The 22,713-nt window shown below is 36.6% G+C and overlaps 1 protein-coding gene across 5 annotated transcripts in view; it reads right to left on the bottom strand.

The window, feature by feature from the left end:
• LOC126874443 (uncharacterized) overlaps positions 1-22,713 on the bottom strand; it is a 77,370-nt gene that overhangs the window by 51,610 nt on the left and 3,047 nt on the right. For 4 of the 5 annotated variants that reach the window (XM_050636509.1, XM_050636506.1, XM_050636511.1 and 1 more), the window contains exon 2: positions 3,406-4,197. In XM_050636509.1, coding sequence (XP_050492466.1) covers positions 3,406-3,820 — 415 coding nt within the window. In that variant the 5' untranslated portion in view covers positions 3,821-4,197. Of the gene's footprint in view, positions 1-3,405; positions 4,198-13,206; positions 13,293-22,713 lie in introns of all 5 variants that reach the window. The other variant, XM_050636507.1, reaches the window with a different exon arrangement.

The following is a 22,713-nucleotide window of genomic DNA, read 5'->3' as shown; positions in this document are numbered from 1 at the left end:
AGGAACCGAGCTGGAGCAAAGGGAAACCCTTCTCTGTCGAAATTTCGTGATTTTTCCTTTGTGAAGCGTGCTCCGTGTCTGGGTCTGGTGAAAAATTGAGAGAAAAAGCCGAACATTCCCGGAAAACATTGTCAGAGCAGAGGAAATTATTCCAGTTTTTGAATTATGGATGATGGATAGAATCTGCTTTTTTTACGTAAAATAGGTTCTGTGCTTTAATATGATTATAGTTTGGTCTAATATAATTGTTATTTTATTATAATTATGGAAATTTGATAAAGCCAGACCTTTGTGGTAATTCCACATTTATAGATTGTAATCTAACCTCCAAAATTTGGAATTCCTTTCATTCCATAATCTTTTTCCATCATTTTTTTTTTTTTTTTTTGCTGTCCTATACAATAAAATCCATGTTTTACATGGAATACTTCCTTTTATTGTAACTGTAGATGTAGAAGAAATAATTCTATAGTTTGTTATTTATGCAAAATAATTACAAACACGAACCATTTTTTATATGTCTAATTATTTCTCTATATACTTGTAGTTACATTAAAATATAGCAAAATATTTTCTGTAAAATCATATTACATATAACTTATAGTTATATTAGTAGAGAGAATTGTACATTTTATAAGTTAGGTTATATAACCTATTACTATGAAACTAGGGAGTTGGATTTATGAAATATTCAATTTTTGTTGAGTTCAGAATATGTTGCGCGTGTTCCATATTTCAAGTCTGCTTTATCCAGCTTTGCTGGAAAGACACCAATTCAACGAACTCTGAACTCGGAGACGCCACGATGACGACAGTTTCCATGCCAACGAATTTTCCATGAAATTCCTTTGCTTCATTCTAGCGCTCGTTTTCCCGTGTATTTATCGTTTACAGCGTCGCCATAAGTTACAGGCGACAAGACCAATGGAAAAAGTTGGATATCACTATACAGGGATGGTCTGGATGAACGAAGAAAATAGTTCAGGGGAACCTGTGCCAAAATGTCTGCCTTTCCGGTTAAGATTTCCGTCTATCTCGTTGATATCGCAGAATCTTTTATTTCTAGCGGTAGTTAAAATGGCTGTCGTCGATCATGCCACAATTTTGGCAACACTGATCGCACAAAACATACGCTGTATTTAATGATTGAAAGCATTCTGGCAATGAAATAACGATCAAGCAAATTATCGATTGTGAATTAATCATATTTAATTTATTCCGAAAAGTAATACCGAGGAAATTGAAAAATCGGAAAAAGATTTGGTAGGTTATGAATCAAGATTTGATAGGGAATTAGTCAAGCTTATTTTTGCTTCGAGTCTAGGGAAAAGGAAGAATGCTGGAAAGAAATTACGAAAGCACGAAAAGATTTGGTAAATTGGTCATAAATCTAGGGAGTTAGCTAAAATTATAAGTTTATGCTTGGAGATTGGCCCTCCCTCATTTTGTACAGGCAATCCACCTCCGAAAAGACCTGTTTAGGACAACTCTAAGGTGACTTACGATCTCTAAGCATGAAATCTAGATACGTATCATGGGGTCTATGGTGCATTACTCCCTAGCACGACTATGCCATAACGAACAATGTCAAGTCCTAAACGTACAACTCTGTTATACTACTAAATACGAAGGAAAATAGCTTCGAACACGGAAAGCTGTGTACACGAGTATATGGGGGACCTTTGATCGTGGCACGTGTAATCGTGTTACTCACGTTTGAATAACAAGATAATGGAATGCTTGTATGACAGTTTTATAACACAAGGAGAGGGTTAAGTTTGTTACTCGGTAGAGACAATTTGCTAAACGTAGTTATTTTGTTTTAGTAATATGTTTACTAATTGAGTTTGATTAAAGTAACTAGGGTGGTTGAATTTGTGCCCTGGAGAATTCTATGAAAGAATTTTATTTATAAGCTTGGCTAAAGCAACTAGGACTAATTGAAATTTTATCCAGGGAAACTTTAGGAGAATTCTGCCTAGAATAAATTATCAAACGTAAATAAAAGTTACTATTATTATCTTTTTATACAACTTTGGCTTACAATAATGGTGCTATCTGTAGCATAAATAATTACGGACAGAGACTATATTAAAATCCGAATCAATATTTTCAAATTTATAAAGCAGCTACTTTCCAACCTTAAAATGAAAAAGACTTTGGTATTTCTCTTTGAGGTTAAGTACCGTGTAGCAAAATTATGAATACATGTTCAAGTAAGGAAACATTGCGGTACAGGTAAATTACTTCTGTGAATATCGTTGAGAAGTATTTCGTGTCACGAGCTCGACTACGGAACCTAATATTCTAAATTACGAAACAACAGAATAGTCCAGGAAGAAAGCGCATTCTTGCATAGTGCACGTCTGCAGTGGCTGAATACATAATCCATCATTTTCATTTGTAATCCATTGTAAACATATTACATGTAATTTCATTAGGTCTAATTAACTTTCGAAACTTTAATTAACCTCTCTATACTTACTTCGTTACAATAAAATCGTACGAAGGATCAAAAGTAATAATTCCAAATTTGGCGTCAGAACGAATTGAGGTTAGGAAGAAATTAAGATCAGGGTCGTAAGTATTATTATTCATTATTGGCTATTATACTTATACAATATACTAATGTACTAATGCTGGCCTTGAAGCAAGTTCGGATGCATATATATATACCGGCGAATACATTTTCCTCGATATTAATAATTCACGATACGCAATCTACCTCTTTTGTATTCTTATCACGTAGCGATCAGAGAAAATAACCAAGTTCCACGCGAGAATTGCGGAAAATGATTATGCTTAACCAGTAAAAATTCGAACTTATGTTATATTGGAACTGAATAGGATTATATTAGAGTTATGGTAGAAACGTCTTTAATTTTAAACAGAATTATCTCCAAAATAAAGGTAATTTATCCAATCCTAAGTATATATTCCAACTATATAATTCGCAACTATGATGTTAAATTTTAAAAATTTTTTACTACCTTTTCAGTACTTCGTTCTACTAATGGAAATCCTAGGCTGAGCTATCGACCAGGCTGAAGAAACTTTTTATTCTGTTTTCATAGAGAAAGGCGTAATAAAATTATTTGATAAATGCTAAGGATGAACAATGTTCTTTAGGGGAAATTCTTTATAAATATACGCAAACCCTGCCTTCAAATTTTGTTAAATTTCCTAACCTATAAAGTATCGCGTAAACCACTGTAGGCTCTATGGGTAATATAATCTAACCCATAAAATTACATAATTGAGCGTATAAATTCACAGTCAATCTACCCCAACTATCCAGTATTCGCGTCCTCAAATAGCCACGAGCCATAATTCCGTAAGATCCCATTAAAAGCCCATAAAAGAAGAAAAACGCGAAGAAACTGGCGATAGAACTAAAGCACTCACCGGTCTGCACGAGCTTGAGCGCGGCGGCATTGTGCTGCTTGAGCGGCTCGCTGAGCCCCGGTTGTATGAGATCCTTGAAAGGATTGGCGGCATCCTCGCCGGCGCCAACGCGACTGTTTTGCATAGTCCTGGCGTGTTGTTCGCGACGAGTACCCTTCGCGACCTCGTGGCTACGCGGAGCCTCGTTACGGCTCGCTTTTCTTCTACGTGTCTGTCCTCGTTCCTTTCTCCTTTCTTTCCACTTCTTCGAGCTATCCAGCCAACTTGGTGCTAGTGGGCGGTCGTTTCTCTCGTTGACAGCGATCACGGTCACCTGACAACTCGGCCGACGATCTCCGGTCAACACTGGACTAGGATCACGGTCTGGGTTCTCATAGATACGCAACAGCTCGTCTGCCGGGTAGATGACGTACATGCCCAGCCGATGGTGTGCCGTTCGCCCGATCGCGCGTCCAATCTGCCGGTTCGCTGGCTGCCGTGGCTGCTGCCTCCTCCGCTGCTGCTCCTGCTGCTGCCGCGTTTCTCGGCTGAGCCAACATCGCTGCCCGCCAATTCATCGTTTATGAGTCCGCCGCGAGTCACGCTGCCAGGCCACGCGAACAGTCGCATCTTCTTGGCACGCGAGCCACCCTCGATGTCTCTACGGCCGTTACGTTTCTTTGCAGCTTCGTGACAACGTGGCAGCAGTTTCCCTCCAACCTGGTGAATCGGTGCTTCAACGCGTATTTATGAGAGTGCGGTGCACTGGAGATTCGGCTACTAGATGGCCATCGTTGGACCTTGGTTGTTGGTCTGTAACAAAGAAGACGACTCGTTAATGGGTTTCAAGAGACTGTGATGCGATCTACGCGGTGACCATACTGAGGATGGAAGGTGATTCTTTGCTTGAAATGGTCGGTTGGAAACTCTGAAAATATTTTGGGCTCCTATTTGAAGATATACTTGGTGTTTATGCTGGTAATATTGAAAGTGGAAAGTGATTCCTGACTTGGAATTGGGAGGATTGGAAGCTTTGCCAATACCTTGAAGTCTAACTTGAAGTTACACCTAATGTGTACACAAATCATATTGCGGATATGATGTAGACTAGGCTCTCTATGTGATGATATACAGGGAACATTGGAATCTTTGGAAATTTGGATTTTAATAGAATTGGTGTATTAGTGTGATAATTTGTGTGTTGACTGTACGGGAGATCTGAATGTGAATAATCCTATATTGCAATAATTGGTATATTGTATATATAAGAGACTGAGTATGGGGTCAGTCAGTTTTTCTCATTTTTTCATAAATGTGGGCAACTGAATATTTAGGTTTTTATGATGACAGTGAACATTTTCAGAGTTGGGCATTTACTGTGACAAAGTATTAAAGATTCATGAAAGAGACCCTGTAAATGGACGATCATTTCTGGTCTAGAGTACAAAAGAGTGGTTTGTTACCAACATGACTGGCTTCATAATTAATACTGTAATACCAATGAATGTTAATAGAATTGGCCAATTAATTTGGCGGGGTCATAGCAGTAATCTACTTATGGAACGTTATAGTTCATCACCAGTAAATTTGGATTAACAATCATTACTAGGTCAGAATCCTTCCCTTCCAACTCAAACAATGTCAACTATTTGGAGTCGCCTATTACTGGCTCGGCTACCTCATTCCTTAGTCATACCGTGTCGCTATATAACACTCTAAATCCTGGTACAGCTAATGGCTGCACTATACTTTGCTTTAATGTTGCTTATTCCAATCTTCCATCTAGGTGTCTCTGTTCTTAAAAGAGCATAGATAGGATTTCAGAGAAATTAGCATTTAGTGGATTTTATAGTATTATTTGCACAATTCTCAATGCAAGTTTCTATGTTGTTTCTATGTTCTATTGTTTCATAGCTTACGGCGATTCCTCAGATTAAAAGCCTGTTTTCGATCGTAAAATATGTAAAACCTCTTTAAACATTCGACGATATTTTCATTGACGTTTTCCAAGCTGCGATCTAATTCAGTATTTATTTAAGTAATCGCTGTGCCACGGTAACGGTTCATGAATTATTAACGAACACCCGTTTTAACTTTGTTAAGGCTCAGCCGTTTGTTCCACGGAACGAGGAGCGCTCTGTTTACAAGGTAAACGACTTATTCAGTGCGTCTGAATAAAGACGGGAAACATCTTCTTATTTCAACTCGAGGGGACGTGGACGTCGTGATGTAAATGGTCCCTGGTGATTTAAATCTAATTTCAATGTGTCTTTTTCTGGAGGATGGAATACGTTGAATTCATTCAGATTGCAGTCTCGTTTAATTGCATACTCGACTTCGTTCGAAGACTACCGCCACCCATTTACAGTTGGGAAATTTCATTTTTATATCACGACCACGTATTTCCATCTTCTGTCCATATTTCACTTTTTCACAGTACAAATGTCGCCCATAGTTTGGTGATATAAAAATACAATATACAGGGTGGTTGGTAACTGGTGGTACAAACGGAAAGGGGGTGATTCTACGCGAAAAGAGAAGTCGAAAATATAGAATAAAAATTTTTTTTTTAATTTTTCCATCGAGACAACGATCTACAGTGAGATCCGTTATAACGAGACGTGATAGTGCACGCGTACCGAGCGAAAATTCAAAGTCGATTTTCTCGAAAATAAAGCCTCGAACGAAAAATTTTTATTCTATATTTTCCACTTCTTTTTTCGCGTAGAATCACCCCCTTTCCGCTTGTACCATCAGTTACCAACCACCCTGTATTTTTTGTGAATAGTAGACAAAATTTTCTTCTTATCCTTTGAAAATATATTTCTATCTCTACGTGCATCCACCTAATCTAAACCTAAGGACATTTTTCTGTGATTAAATATGTAGTATCGTAAATATAATATTATTCGCAGCACCACAGAAAAGTTGAATCTATTGATCAATCTAACGTTCTGATGTTTCTTCTTTTTTTTTGATGGATTACGTACCTAACATAATCTGTCGTATGACTGCGCAGTCACAGAAACGCCATAAATCGCGCTGAATTTCGAACTTTCTTATATATTCGTCTCCAGGGCTATAAATAAATAAGTTTACGAGGTATTATGTCAGTTTTCCTTACTTGTTTCCTTACTTTTCTATACTGTCAGAATATGGTCAATTCGTAATTTTTCGCAGCAGCATTATATATTTACAATGTTACATTTTTGAAGATCTGAATAATTTTTTTGTAAAATATATGAATAAAGTTATGTTTGTGTACTTTCCATTCTTGTTTCTTTGATATGCATTTTATTTCTAGCCGTCTGTAATTTTTCCTTGAAACCTAACCTAACTCACGGAAAGAGACTCAGACCTAACATAACCAACTACTTTGATTATTTACAGAAATAACGTAAATCACGTTTAACTTTGAATGTTTCTCATAGACTGAGCAGTACAGTGCACTTAGATCACATTCGCCGTATCTGGTTTTCCTCATTTCCGTATAGTACACTGAGAGATACTTGTTGCTGAGCTCTAACCTAACCTAACCTAACCGAGTGATTTCGACATTCTATTTTCAGATGAAAAGTTTTTATCGGCCGTCCTACGGATGTTCTTCGAACCTCAGAGGATTAATAACGCTGTCGTTGGATTAAGATGGTCGAGCTAATTCCCCTTAAAAGATTATTTTCCACGGCGGTGAAAAAGCTGCACGTATTAAATTCCAGCAGATAAGCTCGACTCCTTTTAAGTAATTGAACCCAATCCTGCAGTAAGTGTGAACGCTGATTATTCCTTTTTCCACGACATTCTTCGCCGAGAGCTATGCAAATTGCGATAAGCCATTTTGTGCAATTAACACGTCCCATCTCGAACACGCTTTTCATTCGGAACAAATTATGGACTTCGATGAGGGAACTTCTAAGAGAGTTTCCGACAGCTAGGCTCTCTTTGTTCCTGGTTTTCAATGGTTTCAGACCTGTTTGGAGCTCTGAGTGTGAGAGAATCTACATGAATCCGATTCGTGTAATTATAAGTTCCGACGGATATGGAGATTGTTTTTAAAATATTCATATTTCTTCTCAATTTATACGGAGAGTAAATCAAAGTTATGGTATTTTATATTATTAGTACATTAACATTGGAATTTATACTTATATTTACATTAAAATTTATATTCGCTTCGAAATCATTATTGTAGGTTAAAATCACGTTATTAAGAATTATTTTATAAGTATACTCTGTGTGCATAACAGGTGTGCAAACAATAGAATGATACTAATTCTTATGATCTCACAAAAAATTACTATTTTTCCTACTAAATTAAGATGCTAATTAAATTACTTATTCGAGTCTAAATACTACAGCAAGCCAATATTGAAAGACAAATAGGTTAGGAAATACTCGCTAGATCCTAACCTAAATTAACCAAATTAAGTTAGGTTAGATTAGATTAAAATACCATTTCTCTTACCTAGAAACGAAGTATAAAATCACTTTAATTATATTAAGACATAAAATTGTTCTTATTTGTTGATGGAATCCATCCAGTTTAATAAGGTTTGCTAAGGTTATTAACCCTTGATCTTTTGAGAAAGGATCCATCTTCTTAGAAATCTCGTTGTTCGAGGATGATAAATTCTTTCGCGACGAGTATTACGATTTTGCGTCTTCGTCTTTGATACCAATAGATACAGCCAGGTCAGGCTTTCAGAGTCTCGTGATTTTTCTATACCGCCTTTATAAAGAAACGCTCTCAGACTCGATAAATCAGCGATACCTTCATCCTGCCTCTCCTTTGTAGTCGCTTTTCTTCCTAGAATCGTTCTTGCTACGATGATAGAGCCAAAGGGTTCATCTTGTTTCCTGTTAATTGCTGACTTTACCGTCTCACGATGGCTTCCTTCCACTATTTCCCTCCATTTCCTAAGATTTTAAAAGGTTTATTCAAATACAACTTCTGGTGTGTACGTTTCCACTGTAATCCCACTCTTATATCCGGTACAATTTTAATAAAAATCTATTTTCTCATAATGCTTCTCCTTTGAAGGCTGTGTGAAAAACGATTCTTTTTAAAGAATCATAAGAGGTCCATAGAATAATAACTGGAGACCCTTTCTTGATAGACAACTTGATTCAACCCAGAGTTTCCATTTGCATCTAGTTAAATTTCAAAGATTGCTTGAGAATTCACTTTCTCGCAATGACCCGTGGATGCTACGATAATGTTAATTTTCTCATTAAAATTTGGAGCAATTTACAGAATTATATTCGGAGGCCATTTATTGATACTTTACCTGGTTCAGTTCTCAGGTTTTTTAATACTACATACATAGATGGTTAAACTTCAAAGGCCGCTCGAAAAAATATAATGTAATTGACTAGCTGGTAATGCAACACGCGGCTCAAATCGGACAGGACTTTAACGCGCCTCGAGACTTCAGAAATCGCGTTACTATATCGAATTAAAAAGCAGCCAGCCGACATTTTATTCGATGACCGAATAATTGGAGCACTCGCTCTCAATTATCCCGCGCTTTTATCCTCCCCCCCCCGCCCCCCTCCTCATTCTCAGCTTTAGCGTCCAGAAATCCCCGATTGCTTTTTCCGATAAGCGTTACCAACTATCATTCGTCGACTGTCACCAATTTAAGGCGGAAATGATAAGTAGTCTAGAGATATTAAATAAAATCCCTAAATAATGTTCTACCTCTTAAATGTTTTCAAAAAAAAATTCTGTATGCGGGAATAAGTTCCTAGAAGTTCCCTAGGATTTCAAAAATGTCATTTCTAGAATGTCAAGAATTTGAAACACTGATAAATTCAGGGTTCTGTGAATTTTATACATTTAAGAAGCAATGGTTCCAGAAATTCCCCTAGAATTTGACTTGCATATGAAATCCTGTTATTAGTAGATGCTTAATTGCAATGACTTTCATTCAAAAAATTACAAATCACTTTCAGTAGACGTAAAATAACTTTCATAGAAAAGTGAACAGATTTTTCGTCCAAGAAAATAATTCTATAAAATCGAAGATCGGAAAGAATCTTTTCGATCAGTTAATTAATTACAATTAATTTTTAATCAACTTTAACAACACTCTACTACAATTTTAACATTATGACAACAGTCGCAAAAGGGTAGAAACGTAATAATATAGAAAACTAGAAAATTTTTACGAACCTTTTGATCATAACCTCTGTTTCATTCAACGTAAAATAATATCGTGCCGCGCAGTGAATAAAAATCCTGTTGCACAATAGAAATCCAAAACACAATACACTCGGAATTTAATTTCGCGAACCAGATTGTAGGAATCACGAAACACTCTTTTTTTTTAACGTGTTCTCGTTTATTTAACGCGACGATCCGAACCGAACGGAGAGAGCAAAAGAACTAATAAAAGAGTCTTAATCGAACCATGCGAATTATGAACTTGGCGAGAAGAGGTCGAAAATATAAGATCAAAATTTTCCCTCATCGGAATTTGTCGACCTAGACAAAGAGAATCTTTCCACGCCTGACATAATTCTAATTTCAATCATCGACAACTGGAACACTGTAGAACAGGAAACGGAAACGATAATCGGAGACAGTAAATATCGATGAATATCGATCGAACTTCCATTATGCGAGTTATGGCGGGATTCTCTTACAAATTACATCAGCGGAGAAAAGTATTCCGTAAAATGAAGAGGATTTGAATATCACATCAATCTTTTATTCATTTTTAATAATGGATCATTTATTTATGTAATGTATTTATGTAATGTATCAAATGTAGCTTCGAAATGAAATAAATAATATGTAGATAATAGAATTAAATAAATTGTTTGCAGAGAATTTTTTCATGTAGAACATAATTAAAAATTATATACTATCTATTAGCTATATTATTTATATCATCGTATTGTCTCTACAAATTATATTATTTTATTATCTAGATAACTTATATAACGCAATACAGTTTGTCGAATTATATTCTATATAAGAAAAGAGATTTGAAAAAATTTATTTACAATTGAAAACAACATCGTTAATATGAAAAAGATTTTCGTTCTGATCTTTTGTTGCAATAATAAAATGAAAATTTATTATTCTTATAAAATATTCGGATAAAAACATTTCACTGAAATCCTCCATAGCAATTACCATTGCTAATAAAACTCCACAGAATATAATTAATTATACAGAGAAGTTGGAAATGCAAATAATCTAGTTTTATACTTTTATACATTATAAAACTATTTATCAACCGTTGCAATTAATTTCGGCTAAATGGTAATCCAGATCTATTTATTATTCGGAATATTATTAAACTCTGCCTGAGGAAGTTGTTGGCACAAAACAGGGAACAAATTGAGCAACAGCTCGACAGTATGCTATTAAAAAGCCGATACCGGTCCCACTTCCGATCCAAACCGACACGTGTAATGGTTTCAGACTTCCCTCAACTAATTAAACTTCCCGCCCAGTACCCGAATTATCCTTTGTTCGTGTCACGTGACAAAAACTTGCCATCACAAAGGCTACGAGCTTTCGATCCGTTTAGCAACTCTGTTTAACGTACATCGATATACCGATATAGAATCGTGGTTACTTGAAATTTGCTTGTTCATCAGCTAAAGGTGTTTCTGTGGTGATTTTACATGGTGGTTCGAATAGAGAATTGAAGGCTGCGGTGAGTCTAAAATACTTTGTCTAGAAATGATCATTTTCGTGCGTTCTCGACACGTTTGCGTGATCTATGCAAGCTTTTATTCATTGAATTTCTTATTTTCTTTGATTTTTTAAAGCAGGTCTAAATGTGAAATGTCTTTATATCTTAGTCATTCACATTAGCCTGTTGCTTTTTTGGCTAATTAATTAGAGTAATTAGTCATGCTAATGATATGGTGTGGCTGGTTTAACCTATATACATACATAATTTCATGTTATCTTTCTTCTACAAGGGTTTAGTTTTTTTTTAAAATACATATAAAATTCTTTGGGATCTCTTAACCTTCAATATTGATGTTATTATATATGTGAATGTTTAGATATTAATAATATAATTGAACAGATATAAGAAAAATCTCATTTGACTTGAAAATTTAAAGATTAATAATCTCATTCTTTTAATTTAAATATAAAGATTCTCAAAGTATATTTAAGTGTCTTCATTGTTTAAAAGTGTAGAACTTGTTAACATAAAATTTAATATGAAGTTTTCAGGGAAGAAAATTCCTTGAAAGTATTATATGGAGCCTTCTAGAATATTTAAATATCAAAGAAAGATTAATTCTTTGGGAATAAGAGAGAAATATTCTTTGGGGTATGTTGGCTTGGTTTTAAATTAAAATTTACATTTAAATTTTCAAGTTCAACTGTTATAAATTCTTGCTTTAATGAGATCTTTTTATATCATCTCTTATAAAACCAAAAGTGAAGAATCCATCCACAATAGCGGCTATATATTTTTTTTTACATGTCTTATAGAGTAAGAAAAGTTAATGAGCAGGAATAAGAATAGAAATATAGTACAATGAGATTGAAATATCATTTTATAAAAGAACATAATTTACTGATAATTCAGATGATTTAAGTGAAAACAGGGAATATCTCTGGTCAGTTATTAAAAGTAAATCAATAGAGCACAATCCAAGACTGGTTTTGGAAATGAAACTCTATTATAACTGCATGAGTAGAAGCAAACTTATAGAACATGATTAATAGAACCAGACCAACAGAAGCTGACAAGTTGAAATGTACAAGTATAATTTGATTAACAGAATTTCATTAGAAATTTTGATCAGAGAATTATATTCAGCTAGAGTAGATTAATAAAACATGGGGTTTGACGTGCACCGCTGTTTATTTACATAATGGAAATTAATCATTGTAGTTTAATCAATAACAATTAATCAACTACCACTTGAATTAGATTAACAAAACATATGAAATTGAATTTTCGTTAATCCCCACAGTGACATTTGTTTAATAAGCTTATGTACGTAGTTACAATATTTGCAAGAATTTGTTTAGTGAATTTTTAACTATATTGTGTAAAATTTACAATAAAAACTATAAATAAAAATAGACGTCAGATAAAGATTAAATGATATAAAAATAGACTGAGTGATATAAAAATAGATTAAATGAAATGATATAAAGCTAATGTTCTAACGTTCCAAGCGTTTATCGTTTCGTGTATCGATAAGAATTGCCAGATAACAAGGGTGACGGTCTTTGAGGTGGAAAGTTGGACGGCCTGTATCGATTCGAAATTTGAAATGCTAATTTTCTCGTGCGGACGCCGATAATTTTATCGAAGTACGAAATAAACGATAGTAAACAGAACACTGAAAATTACATTGTACGAAATATCGTAATATTTTATGCGAACTTGGGCATACTTTTAAAACAACATTATCGATCGCCTTTTTACTAAAAACAAATATTAAGCCTCGATAATTCACGTTATAAGTAATACTTTTATTTAAAATATTTCTCTCTTACGCTTTCTTATCCCTTCTCAAAAAATATGGTAAGATACGCAGGTTTTAATGTTATTAAAAATATGATAAGTTAGGAGAAGACAGAAGGGTAAAACGAGGCTATTGGGGATCAAAGTTAATTTTACACATGCAGTCGGCCCTGTAATGGCGACCTTCGTCGCCTCGTTGCCGCGTGTAATGCCAACCTTTCTGTGCCAAAAGCGACACATAGGATAAGATTCTTTTGCCTTCGTCGGCCACGTGAACTCATCGTTCAAGATTTTATGCCTGCTTGATGAAAACCTGTCCTTTGCGACAAATTATATCCTATCAAACATTCTTGAAATTATATAGAACCTTTTTGTGTGCTACGTCCTATGTTGGCAGCAATTCAACTACGTTTTCGGCCATCTTTGTTTCGACGGAAAGAATCATCGTTACACCTGAAATTAAATAGAAATTTTCCATGTTGGATGTATATTTTTATCAACAATTTTTTTAATCGAGGAGAACCAAATTTTAGTTGTAAAAAGTCACTCTTATTTTTACATTTATATGAGTCGATAGAGAGACAAGGTGACATTACTACGGTGTTAGTGAAGCATCAAAATGTTTCCTGCAACACGTATAATATATTCATAAAAGGTTTCTAAAAATGTTCCACTACTTCCACGAGCTATCCAAGTTCGGCTGTATTTTTATTTGCTATTTTTATGCCATTGTTAGAGATCGGTATCATCGCGTAAAGGGGGTACCGTTCGACATTATAAATAATGACCGTCGAAATCGATAAACACAGGGATCGACTGGAAGGTTCGTGGTAGTAGACTCTTCGGCAACAATTGACAAACAATCGTTCGTCTTAAAAGAAGAAGAAAAAAACTAGGATCAATATTTCGTTTGAAAGAAAATAGGTTTACTGCCATCATAAATTTCGACGGCGCCCTCGAGATACACCCTCGATCCCATCTTCGATTCTAAGTCGAAATTGTTCCCAGAAAATAGTCGAGAAACCATCGACTATTAGTTCTTCCAAGCAATTGTTGGCTAAGAAAAGCTTCAGCCGTTTGGTCCCTACAGGATGTTTCAAAATTTCGTTGAACTTATTTATATGAATTTCAGAGAATAGTTGTAAAGAAATATAGAAATATAGAATATTTTAAACTGCCATTTCGCGAGATACAATTTTTCAGGTTTGAAAAGAAAATGAAGAAGGCAGCAAGTCCTTTGACAGATAACTGTCAGAGTCCTACTAACATCTGGCTATATTAATTAAATATAATATAAGGTCTTCCTATAAGAAGAAATTTCATTTAACTTAATTACTCACTTGAAACTTGACTACTTGACAAGAAAAAATTTGTCAAGTGTGAAAACAAGTCACTAAGACGCAGGAAAGTTTTTAGTAGAAAACTGGTTACCTCTCTCTAACATCGACTTACTTATTTTGCTTAATTCTTCATCCTCCGACTATAATGTATTTATTACTAGGGCAATTTTAGAAATGGCGAAATTCGGGACGACAAAATTTATCAGGTTCGAGAAAGACGAAGGTCCATCGATAGACGATCATCTAACGTACCAACATTTGCCTATTTATACGAACAAAGTGGATCTGATCTAACGAAACTCTGGAAATTTGCATGGGAGAAGAATATTTTTTAGGGGGAAAAGAATATTCCGTTAACATCAGGTGCACTGCTCTATACGTGTGCATTAACCAAGTGAAACTTTCTACAACTCGGTATGAAAGGAATATCCTTGAAAAAAAAAAGACCGTAGCAAAAATGCAAGGAAGAAAAGCCATAAATGACAAAAACTTGAGATTAGAAAGGCCTGTAGAGGAAATACAGGTGCGATGTTTGTCATTCGTCAACGAATTTCACGCTTTATTAAGTTCGTCAAGCATCGCATCAAAGCGTAGTCCAGCCACTGACGCAAGCAGAGCTCAAAATTTCGTGCTCGTCAAGCTATACAGAGTAGCTAAAGCTAGCGCCGAGGAGTTTTCCGGTTGGCAGAACTGGAAGGCCTAGCATTAACTCGCATTCGTTCCTTTACAATGCTAATCCTAATTTGCAAGTGAAACGGTCGCAAATCGGCTATTTCTGTGGTTTTACCCTCGTCTCATACCCTCGTTCCAAGAAATTTCGTTAATTCTTCATAGGAAAAATCCCCCCTCCCCATCAGAGAGATGCTTTAGTATCCTTTTCAAGAATTCTATCCGAGAAAAGTGGGACAGGGATTGAAACTTCGTAAAGAAACCCCTTTTCAGCCTTTTCTGAGACGTGCCAAGGAATTTCAGCTATAGTTGTCGGTCGATTATTTGTCTCTCACCGCGAAAAATGCCGCGTCTTCCGTTATTTCTTATTTTACACGTATTTTTAGAAAATGTTTAGTCGAATTGGTTAGCAAGTCTCTGGTAAAATTTGCGATTCACGCGTGTCCCAATGGAAACTTCAAATTTATCGATCAATTGTACCGAACCGTGTAGAAAATATCAGTCCTAACTTCAAAATGATCATCTTTGATCTAGCAACAAGAGAAAGGGGCGTTCCTTTCCTGCAATTCTAAAATCCTTTATGATTCACCTTCTAAATTCTACGATCTGCGATTCAGAAATAAATAGTTGCAAAAGCGAGTACGTTGGCAGCTACTCTGCCTCCGTTAATCGAATAACGTGTCAGTGTCCTAACCTCCAAATCTCCAATAACCTCCAATTTAGAAATAAACAGTTCGTACGATAAAAACGCTGCCAATTGCTTCGTATCTTTTAGTGACGCGTCATCCTAACCTCAAAATAGAATTCCAGAGAGCGGCTGTTTACGTCAATTGGGATCGAACGTGGATCGCGGAATAATTTTATTATGGACTCGCGAGTGATTTGCAGGGTTCCGTTCGATCGATTTTACGAGAGAAACCGAGAAACGGTGAGCATCGAATGCCAAAATGGCTAAAATTTGGAACAGATTCAGGGTGAACGATGAAAAGGTCAGTACGACCTCCTCCGTCCGACGTCTAGTAATATCGTTCCGGCTTATTCGCTTGCTTTTAATTTATCGGTATATTTACAGGAGTTGCTTCTGCACGCGTCGTTCCATGCCTGCCATTGTTTGCGCACGTTCCCAGATTTATTAATACTATACATCTCGTCGAATGATCCGGTTGGGAAAGTTAAATAAAAATTGGTTTCTCTGGTCGAAAACTGGAAATTGAGCCGGATATCTACACCATTTGCGCATCCTTTATTGGCTGAAATATTTTTTGCCGTCTCGTATACACAATCAAATCGCGAATTACTGCTTGTACAGTTTCAAACTTCATCGATATCGGCCAATTTTACATATTCATGTTCCAACTTCAATCTTCGAATTTAATGACGAATTAAACGGAATCTAAATGGACAGGCTGAATGTTCGAGCATTTATGGAAAATTTAAACGTACAAAATGTATAGGACACGCAAAGACGTACGAAATATGCGTAAACAGATACAGCCAGTTGCAAAAGTTTACGCGTGTCCGTTAAATTTGAAATATCGTTGCGAAGAGTTTATCTCTGGTTAAATTTTTTGCTTAGACGCATGTTTTAAATTTGTTCTATTAAATATGAATATAAATATATTAAAGAGAAGCGCAAAATACAATTCACGCTCTCGTCGTATTTCCATAAAATCGTAAAAAAGTTAGATCTAACATTCATATTAATTATCTCATGGACCTAAAATGTTTTTCTGGTATCGACGGAATTAAAAGTTTCGTAATTTCGTGTTAAGACTTCCGCGAGCTAGATCTTGTATAATTCAACAATTTTTCAAATACAAAAATTGTTAAACGTTTAACGCTTAACATGTAAGCGATAATTCCGAGACAAAGTGCATTTTTAGTTTCTCCAGATAAGAAGAGTTAACTTTTGCAACGAACTGTACTTCGTACGATAAAATAAATATCCACTTGGCTTCTATTTATTTAATTACATTCATAAAGCTACCAATCTGCTTGAGCACAATCCTGTTTCGAAAGAATAAATATTCATCGAATACAGTAGATTTATGTTTTTATTAGTCACAGTCGACAAGTGTGGAAATTTATTAGGTTATCGAAAAATCGAGAATATAGGTTACGACAAGAACCCACGTTCGACGTACTCTCACCTAATTCCAACAGTGAATAATAAAAAGTCTTTTAATTAGAAACATGTTGCTTTCAAAGTTTATTGCTTTCCTTTTTCCTGTTACCTGTCGAACCATTTTCTGACTTAATTAAAAGCGTTTCCAAGCTCGTAACTCCAACGTAACAGTGCAACAGTATACCGTATATAAATTGCCCAAATGTGTCTTGTGATTTTCCTAGGGACTTTTTGTCCGATCAACAAACCAGTCGAAAAAAGGATGGTCCTACGCAAGGAACGAGTTCAGTGTTGAAAGATCAGAGATCAGAGACGAGAATTGAAAAGCTTTTTCGCGGATTAGAATGGTAATTTCGAAGCCATAAATCACGACACACGCGAAACACTGCGAGGATCAAACGAAACCTTTTCGATGTTGCGTGTTCGGTCGCGATTAAGCAGATAATCCTATCAAATTTCATCTGGATATTAATCTCAGAAACAGGATTCGTTCTTAATTACGTAACCGACCAGGCGCCGTGATTTATCTGGCCAATGAAATTAATGGAATCACGTGTTTACCGATGGAATTGTAGCGAGATGTGGTGGTTGAAATACGACCGTATTATCTCGAGGAAAAAGTGTATATATTCATTGATGGCGAGATATCGTGAAATCGTAAAAATTAATCAGACGCTAGGATTTACGTATTTCCAGAACCTGAAACGCTAATTTGGAAGATACATAGTATGATAAGAGAGTCGAGGTCGTGTTCAGCACACTATGCTATTGATTGCCAATTGTTTCTTCCTTTACAGTATAACCGTAATAGTTTTAACAAATATAGTATAGCACTTTTTCTTCTTCCAATTGTCTGCCAAACGAATTGCAATAATTTCCACACTTTCTGAACAGGCATCTCTGATAGATAGCGAACCTGGAATGAGCAAGAGCTAACAAGTCACCCAGGTACTCTGACAAACGACGGTTAATTTCATTTCATTCTTCAGCGAATCCTCACGAGGTTGCAAGTCGAAAAAATAAGTATACCTCGACTACGTAAATTACACCACAACTTGGAATGGCTGTACGTATAAGAAAAGATCTCGGGCCATCAGCGTATCGCTGAGAATCGGTTGAGATCGCCGCAAAAGTTTCCATTTACACGAAACTGTCGCCAAACTTGGGATTATCCTCGACCAATAAATTTCAGAGTACAAACGCGATAGCCTCAAGCATCCTGCAAATCCCTACACGTGTCTACAATCGTTTTTCGCTACAGTGAAGCTCCGCGGACCTCCACTATCTGCCTGTGGCAACGAAAAACCTGGAAATTTCGGCAAGGACCAAGGGGAAAGAGGCCGAGACCCATTGTAGATGGAGAAAGCCGATGCTGCGGGCATAAAAACAGGGCAAAGAAAGGGAAAGCGAAACACAGAAAGGCCATTCGACAGGATGTATCGTTGGTAAGATCCAACTGAGGATGGAAATGGGGTCTGACGATTCGATAACCGCTTTTCCTCTCAGCGAAATGCTGTTTATTACGCAACTAACTGCCTGCCAAGACTGTGGCTTTCTTCTACCCATTCGTGTTTCCATAAATGGAGAGCAAAATGCTCACTGTGGATGCTACTCCTCGTTCAGAAGGGCTCGATGATTGCCTCTTACGAGCTGCTGAAGCCAGGCAATGAGGATTTTCGAGATACCCGTCGCTTATCCTCCAACTTTTCCACAAACAAATTGAAGACGATGAGCCTAACTCTTGTATATCAATGACTGGATCATACGGGACCTAACATTTCAGGATGATGATGATGATTGGAAGATGTATTATTGAGTATCTTTGATATTTTCAGGGGATAAGTCGAGGATGATGATATGAGGATGGTTATTGCACGATACAGCTGGGTCGAAGAGGACCCAATATTTGACAATTTATTAACAATATTGAATTTGTTGGTTGCCAAATATATCGAATTTTTTGAAGATGAAAAACGAGGATGATTTCGATTCTTGCGAAGTGATGTCCAAGTGAGCGTAGAAACGCAGAAACTGCCATGGAAAAGAAGCATAATTGACCATGATCATTCTCAATACAAGGCGCCCACACACGCACGCGTTATTTTCTGTACAAAGATCACTCGATCGTAGAATTTCAACATTGCGTATAATCAGAACAAAGTCTCGTCATAGATCTCGCGTCTTTTTCAAAAACAGCCTGTCCGATAAATATTTGCGTTACTGACATTAACAACGAGTAACATTTATTATTAACCCAGCCTCGTGTTTAGGGTTTCGATCGATGAAAGATTAAAGAGACGTCTGAATTTTACACGACAGCTGTAACTGGCAACGTTAAACACACTGTACGAGCTTCGGAACGAGTGTGCCCATAAATAGCACCTGTTCTATTAGCGGAGAATCTACAGGCAGACAAACGCGTCCCGAGCATAGAGCTCGATGTGCACTGTCCTTTATGCACCTCGGTCGCTTTACAACAACAATACGCGCACAATTTCTACAATTTGTATAAATATTGTCAAGGTACAGCAATTAATGGCAAACCGAGATCAGAACCGGTGCTCGCTGTCTTCTTCTGCAGTCCACTCGTGCGTATCACGTGAAACACAAATTGTCTATTTCAAATCTTATTGATGGCACGTTAAAATGAACTGTGCATTTCATTTCTTCGTTTCATTCGTTTCAACATTTCATTTTATTCATATTAGTATCTAAGATTAGTTAGCACTACTATATTAGGTTGCCACCTAATGACAAAACCCGCAATCACTTAGTTGCCAACACAATACATGAACTGTGCATTTCATTTCTTCATTTCATTCATTTCAACATTTCATTTCATTCATATTAGTACCTAAATTAATTAGCGCTTCATTGCCACCTGATGACAAAATCCTCAATCACTTAGTTACCAACCCAATAGATGAGCTGTGCATTTCATTTCTTCATTTCATTCATTTCAACATTTCATTTTATTCATTTCAACATTTCATTTCATTCATATTAGTACCTAAATTAATTAGCACTGTTATTGGGTTGGCAACTAAGTGATTGCGGGTTTTGGCATTGCCACCTAATGACAAAGCCCGCAATCACTTAGTTGCCAACCATTTTACAAGTAAATTTTATCGAGTCGCTAGGATGGAAGAGATCCCGAGTCGTTGCATTTGTAACGTTGAAACAACAATGTTTGTGTCAACGGGAAGCAAATGACTACACACTTTTGAACGGTAGTGTACAGAGGGAATAGACAAATAACCGGGGTAGACACCGATCGAATCGTCAAGAACAAAGACCACTGTGGCTGGGTCCTGTCTAGAGCTGCAAAAGCGGAAAAAGTTTCAACTTCCAGTGGAATTAGATTTCACAACTTGAAAGCAGTCTGAGACTGTGTCGGCCGATGGGAATCGCGGCAACTCGACTTTGATCGAGCGTATAACGCCCAAGAAGAAAAAGGAAACACAGTGAATATTGCAGGGTTACAGCAAGACCTGGCGACTCGGTTCTTCTCGGGTTTCCAAGTTGTAGAAACTTGGTCAATCGACACAGGTCGAAGTGGTTAAATACCTGTTTTACGATCTCAGGCGACGTGCAAAATGAGTTTCGAAAATTGAAACGACACATTTTCAAAGATTATGTCAGCTAGAAAAATATTAAAAATCTCATGGAAATCGATCGACGCAGAGACAAGCAACATGGAAAAAATGGACAAAAACGTGGACTTGTTACGGTTGTAGGTCGAAAGTCGTAGAAAATCGTGGTTTTTATCGTTTTCAACAGTTTGTAGCTCGTAGCAACGTTAACCGATTTCGATGAAGTTTTCACTGCAAACCCGGATGGGAAAATTGGAAAAAGCGACCTTTACTCTTTTCTTCGCGACTGACAAGTATTGAATTTGTTTCGAAATTTTGTTTGCGCCTCATCTAGTCAACGATCCTTGCAGCCTCTCGAAAAATATTGTCATTGTTCCATGAAATTTTTTGAAAACGTTATTTCAAAAGGCTTTTCAATGCTTTCGTCAGCCACTCTGTATATCATCAAAGGTAGAATACACGTTGTAGATTTTTAGTAGGCGAAACAAATCTCTGTTTAATCGTTTCGATGGAAATATTGGGTTATTGGCAACTAAGTGATTGCGGGTTTTGTCAGTACCATCTAACGGCAAAATCCGCAATCACTTAGTTGCCAACCCAACATAACCTTTATTTTTCAACGTGTTTCGCTTCGCCAAATTAATTTGCCAGATAAACGGCTGGTTTGTAGCAACGATTTTTAATAATTGTTTTCCAGCAATGCGAGAATGGAATAAGCATACTGAGAAATTGTCGAGCCTAAATACCATTAATAGTTTGGATTAATTGAGAGATGATTGAGGTGATCGCTACGCTCGGCTGGCTGCATTCTTCGCGAGTTTGCATTCCAGTTTCTCATAACTTCTCCGTCAATTTCGAGGGACAGCTAACGTTCGAGGTAAACTACTTTTGACCCACGATGTGGCTTTTCTCTTTTTTGAGGCCTCAGGGTACTTAGATCGTACGATGGTGAAACTTAATTTCTTCAAGAACAACGTTTTTCCATACCATAGAAATTTCCAAATCTCCTGCAACACAGGGCTTCGAACGAAAAACCTTACATTCTGCATTTTCAATTTCTTCTTCAATCTACGGTAACTTTCTGTCGATCGTTCAACGGTGTTCGAGTGGAACCAAGGATTAGCCAAATTCACGCGCACTTGACAAGTTTCCCAAGTCGACGAGGCAAGTTTTCCCAGAAACGAGGTTCTAACCGAACAAATGTCATTTCTTCTGCTGTTCAACTAGGTTGGCAACTAAGTGATTGCGGATTTTGTCATTATCACCTAATGGCAAAACCCGCAATCACTTAGTTGCCAACCCAATACCATTCTTTTTCACTTGTGTCTTATTTATCTATCAAAAAAAACACGTTTCAAAATTAAGACTATCATCCACCTATTATATTTATTATTCTACCTTCTGACGTGTTCGTCATCGCTAAGCAGGAGCCTAAATTAACCAAAGGGAAAATGTGCTACAGTAGATTTGCGGTACTGAAAACACTTGTCGGTCTTCTTGACCGCTCCACTTCGAAATATTAATTTATCCCGGCTACCAGCAACTCCGGAGAAGCCTTCTACGTACCGATTGTCACGTAGATCAGCTTTGACCGCGATCTAACCCGCTGGCGGAATTCATCGATTCAGCGGAATAGGCGGTTTTTTTTTAGCGGCTACGCCGCTATTTAATTGGATACGGTCCAAACAGGTGGAATTAAAATGGCTAGCCAAAGGGATCTCTCTATTTTCCAGATAATAGGAAAAGTAAAGGACGGAGAGTCGCGTTTTCATTGATTCATCTCTAGCCCCGGAGTACTAATACTTTTTTTTTTTTTTTTTTTTTTTTTGGTTGAAACGCCCTGTCCACCATTTCGAAATATCGCAAAAAATTGAAGCTGTATATTATCTTTGTTTTCCTTCGGTCGATTTAAAAAATATTTCATTGTTATTTATGTAACAGTGTGTACAGGGTGTCTTGGTAAGCGTGATATACTCGACACAGAGGTGATTCTGCGTGAAAAAAGCCGGTAGAAAACGTGGAATAAAATCTGTTCGTACGACGTTACGTTTCTGAGACGATGGAGTTTCAAAAATTTGACAAATGTACCTCGAATTTGCTAATTTCGAATTAATCGACAGCGGATAAAAACCAACGGAGAATCGTTC

Source organism: Bombus huntii, chromosome 16 (genome assembly GCF_024542735.1).
Source record: "Bombus huntii isolate Logan2020A chromosome 16, iyBomHunt1.1, whole genome shotgun sequence".
Lineage (NCBI taxonomy): Eukaryota > Metazoa > Arthropoda > Insecta > Hymenoptera > Apidae > Bombus > Bombus huntii.
This window is presented reverse-complemented; position numbering and strand designations above follow the sequence as displayed.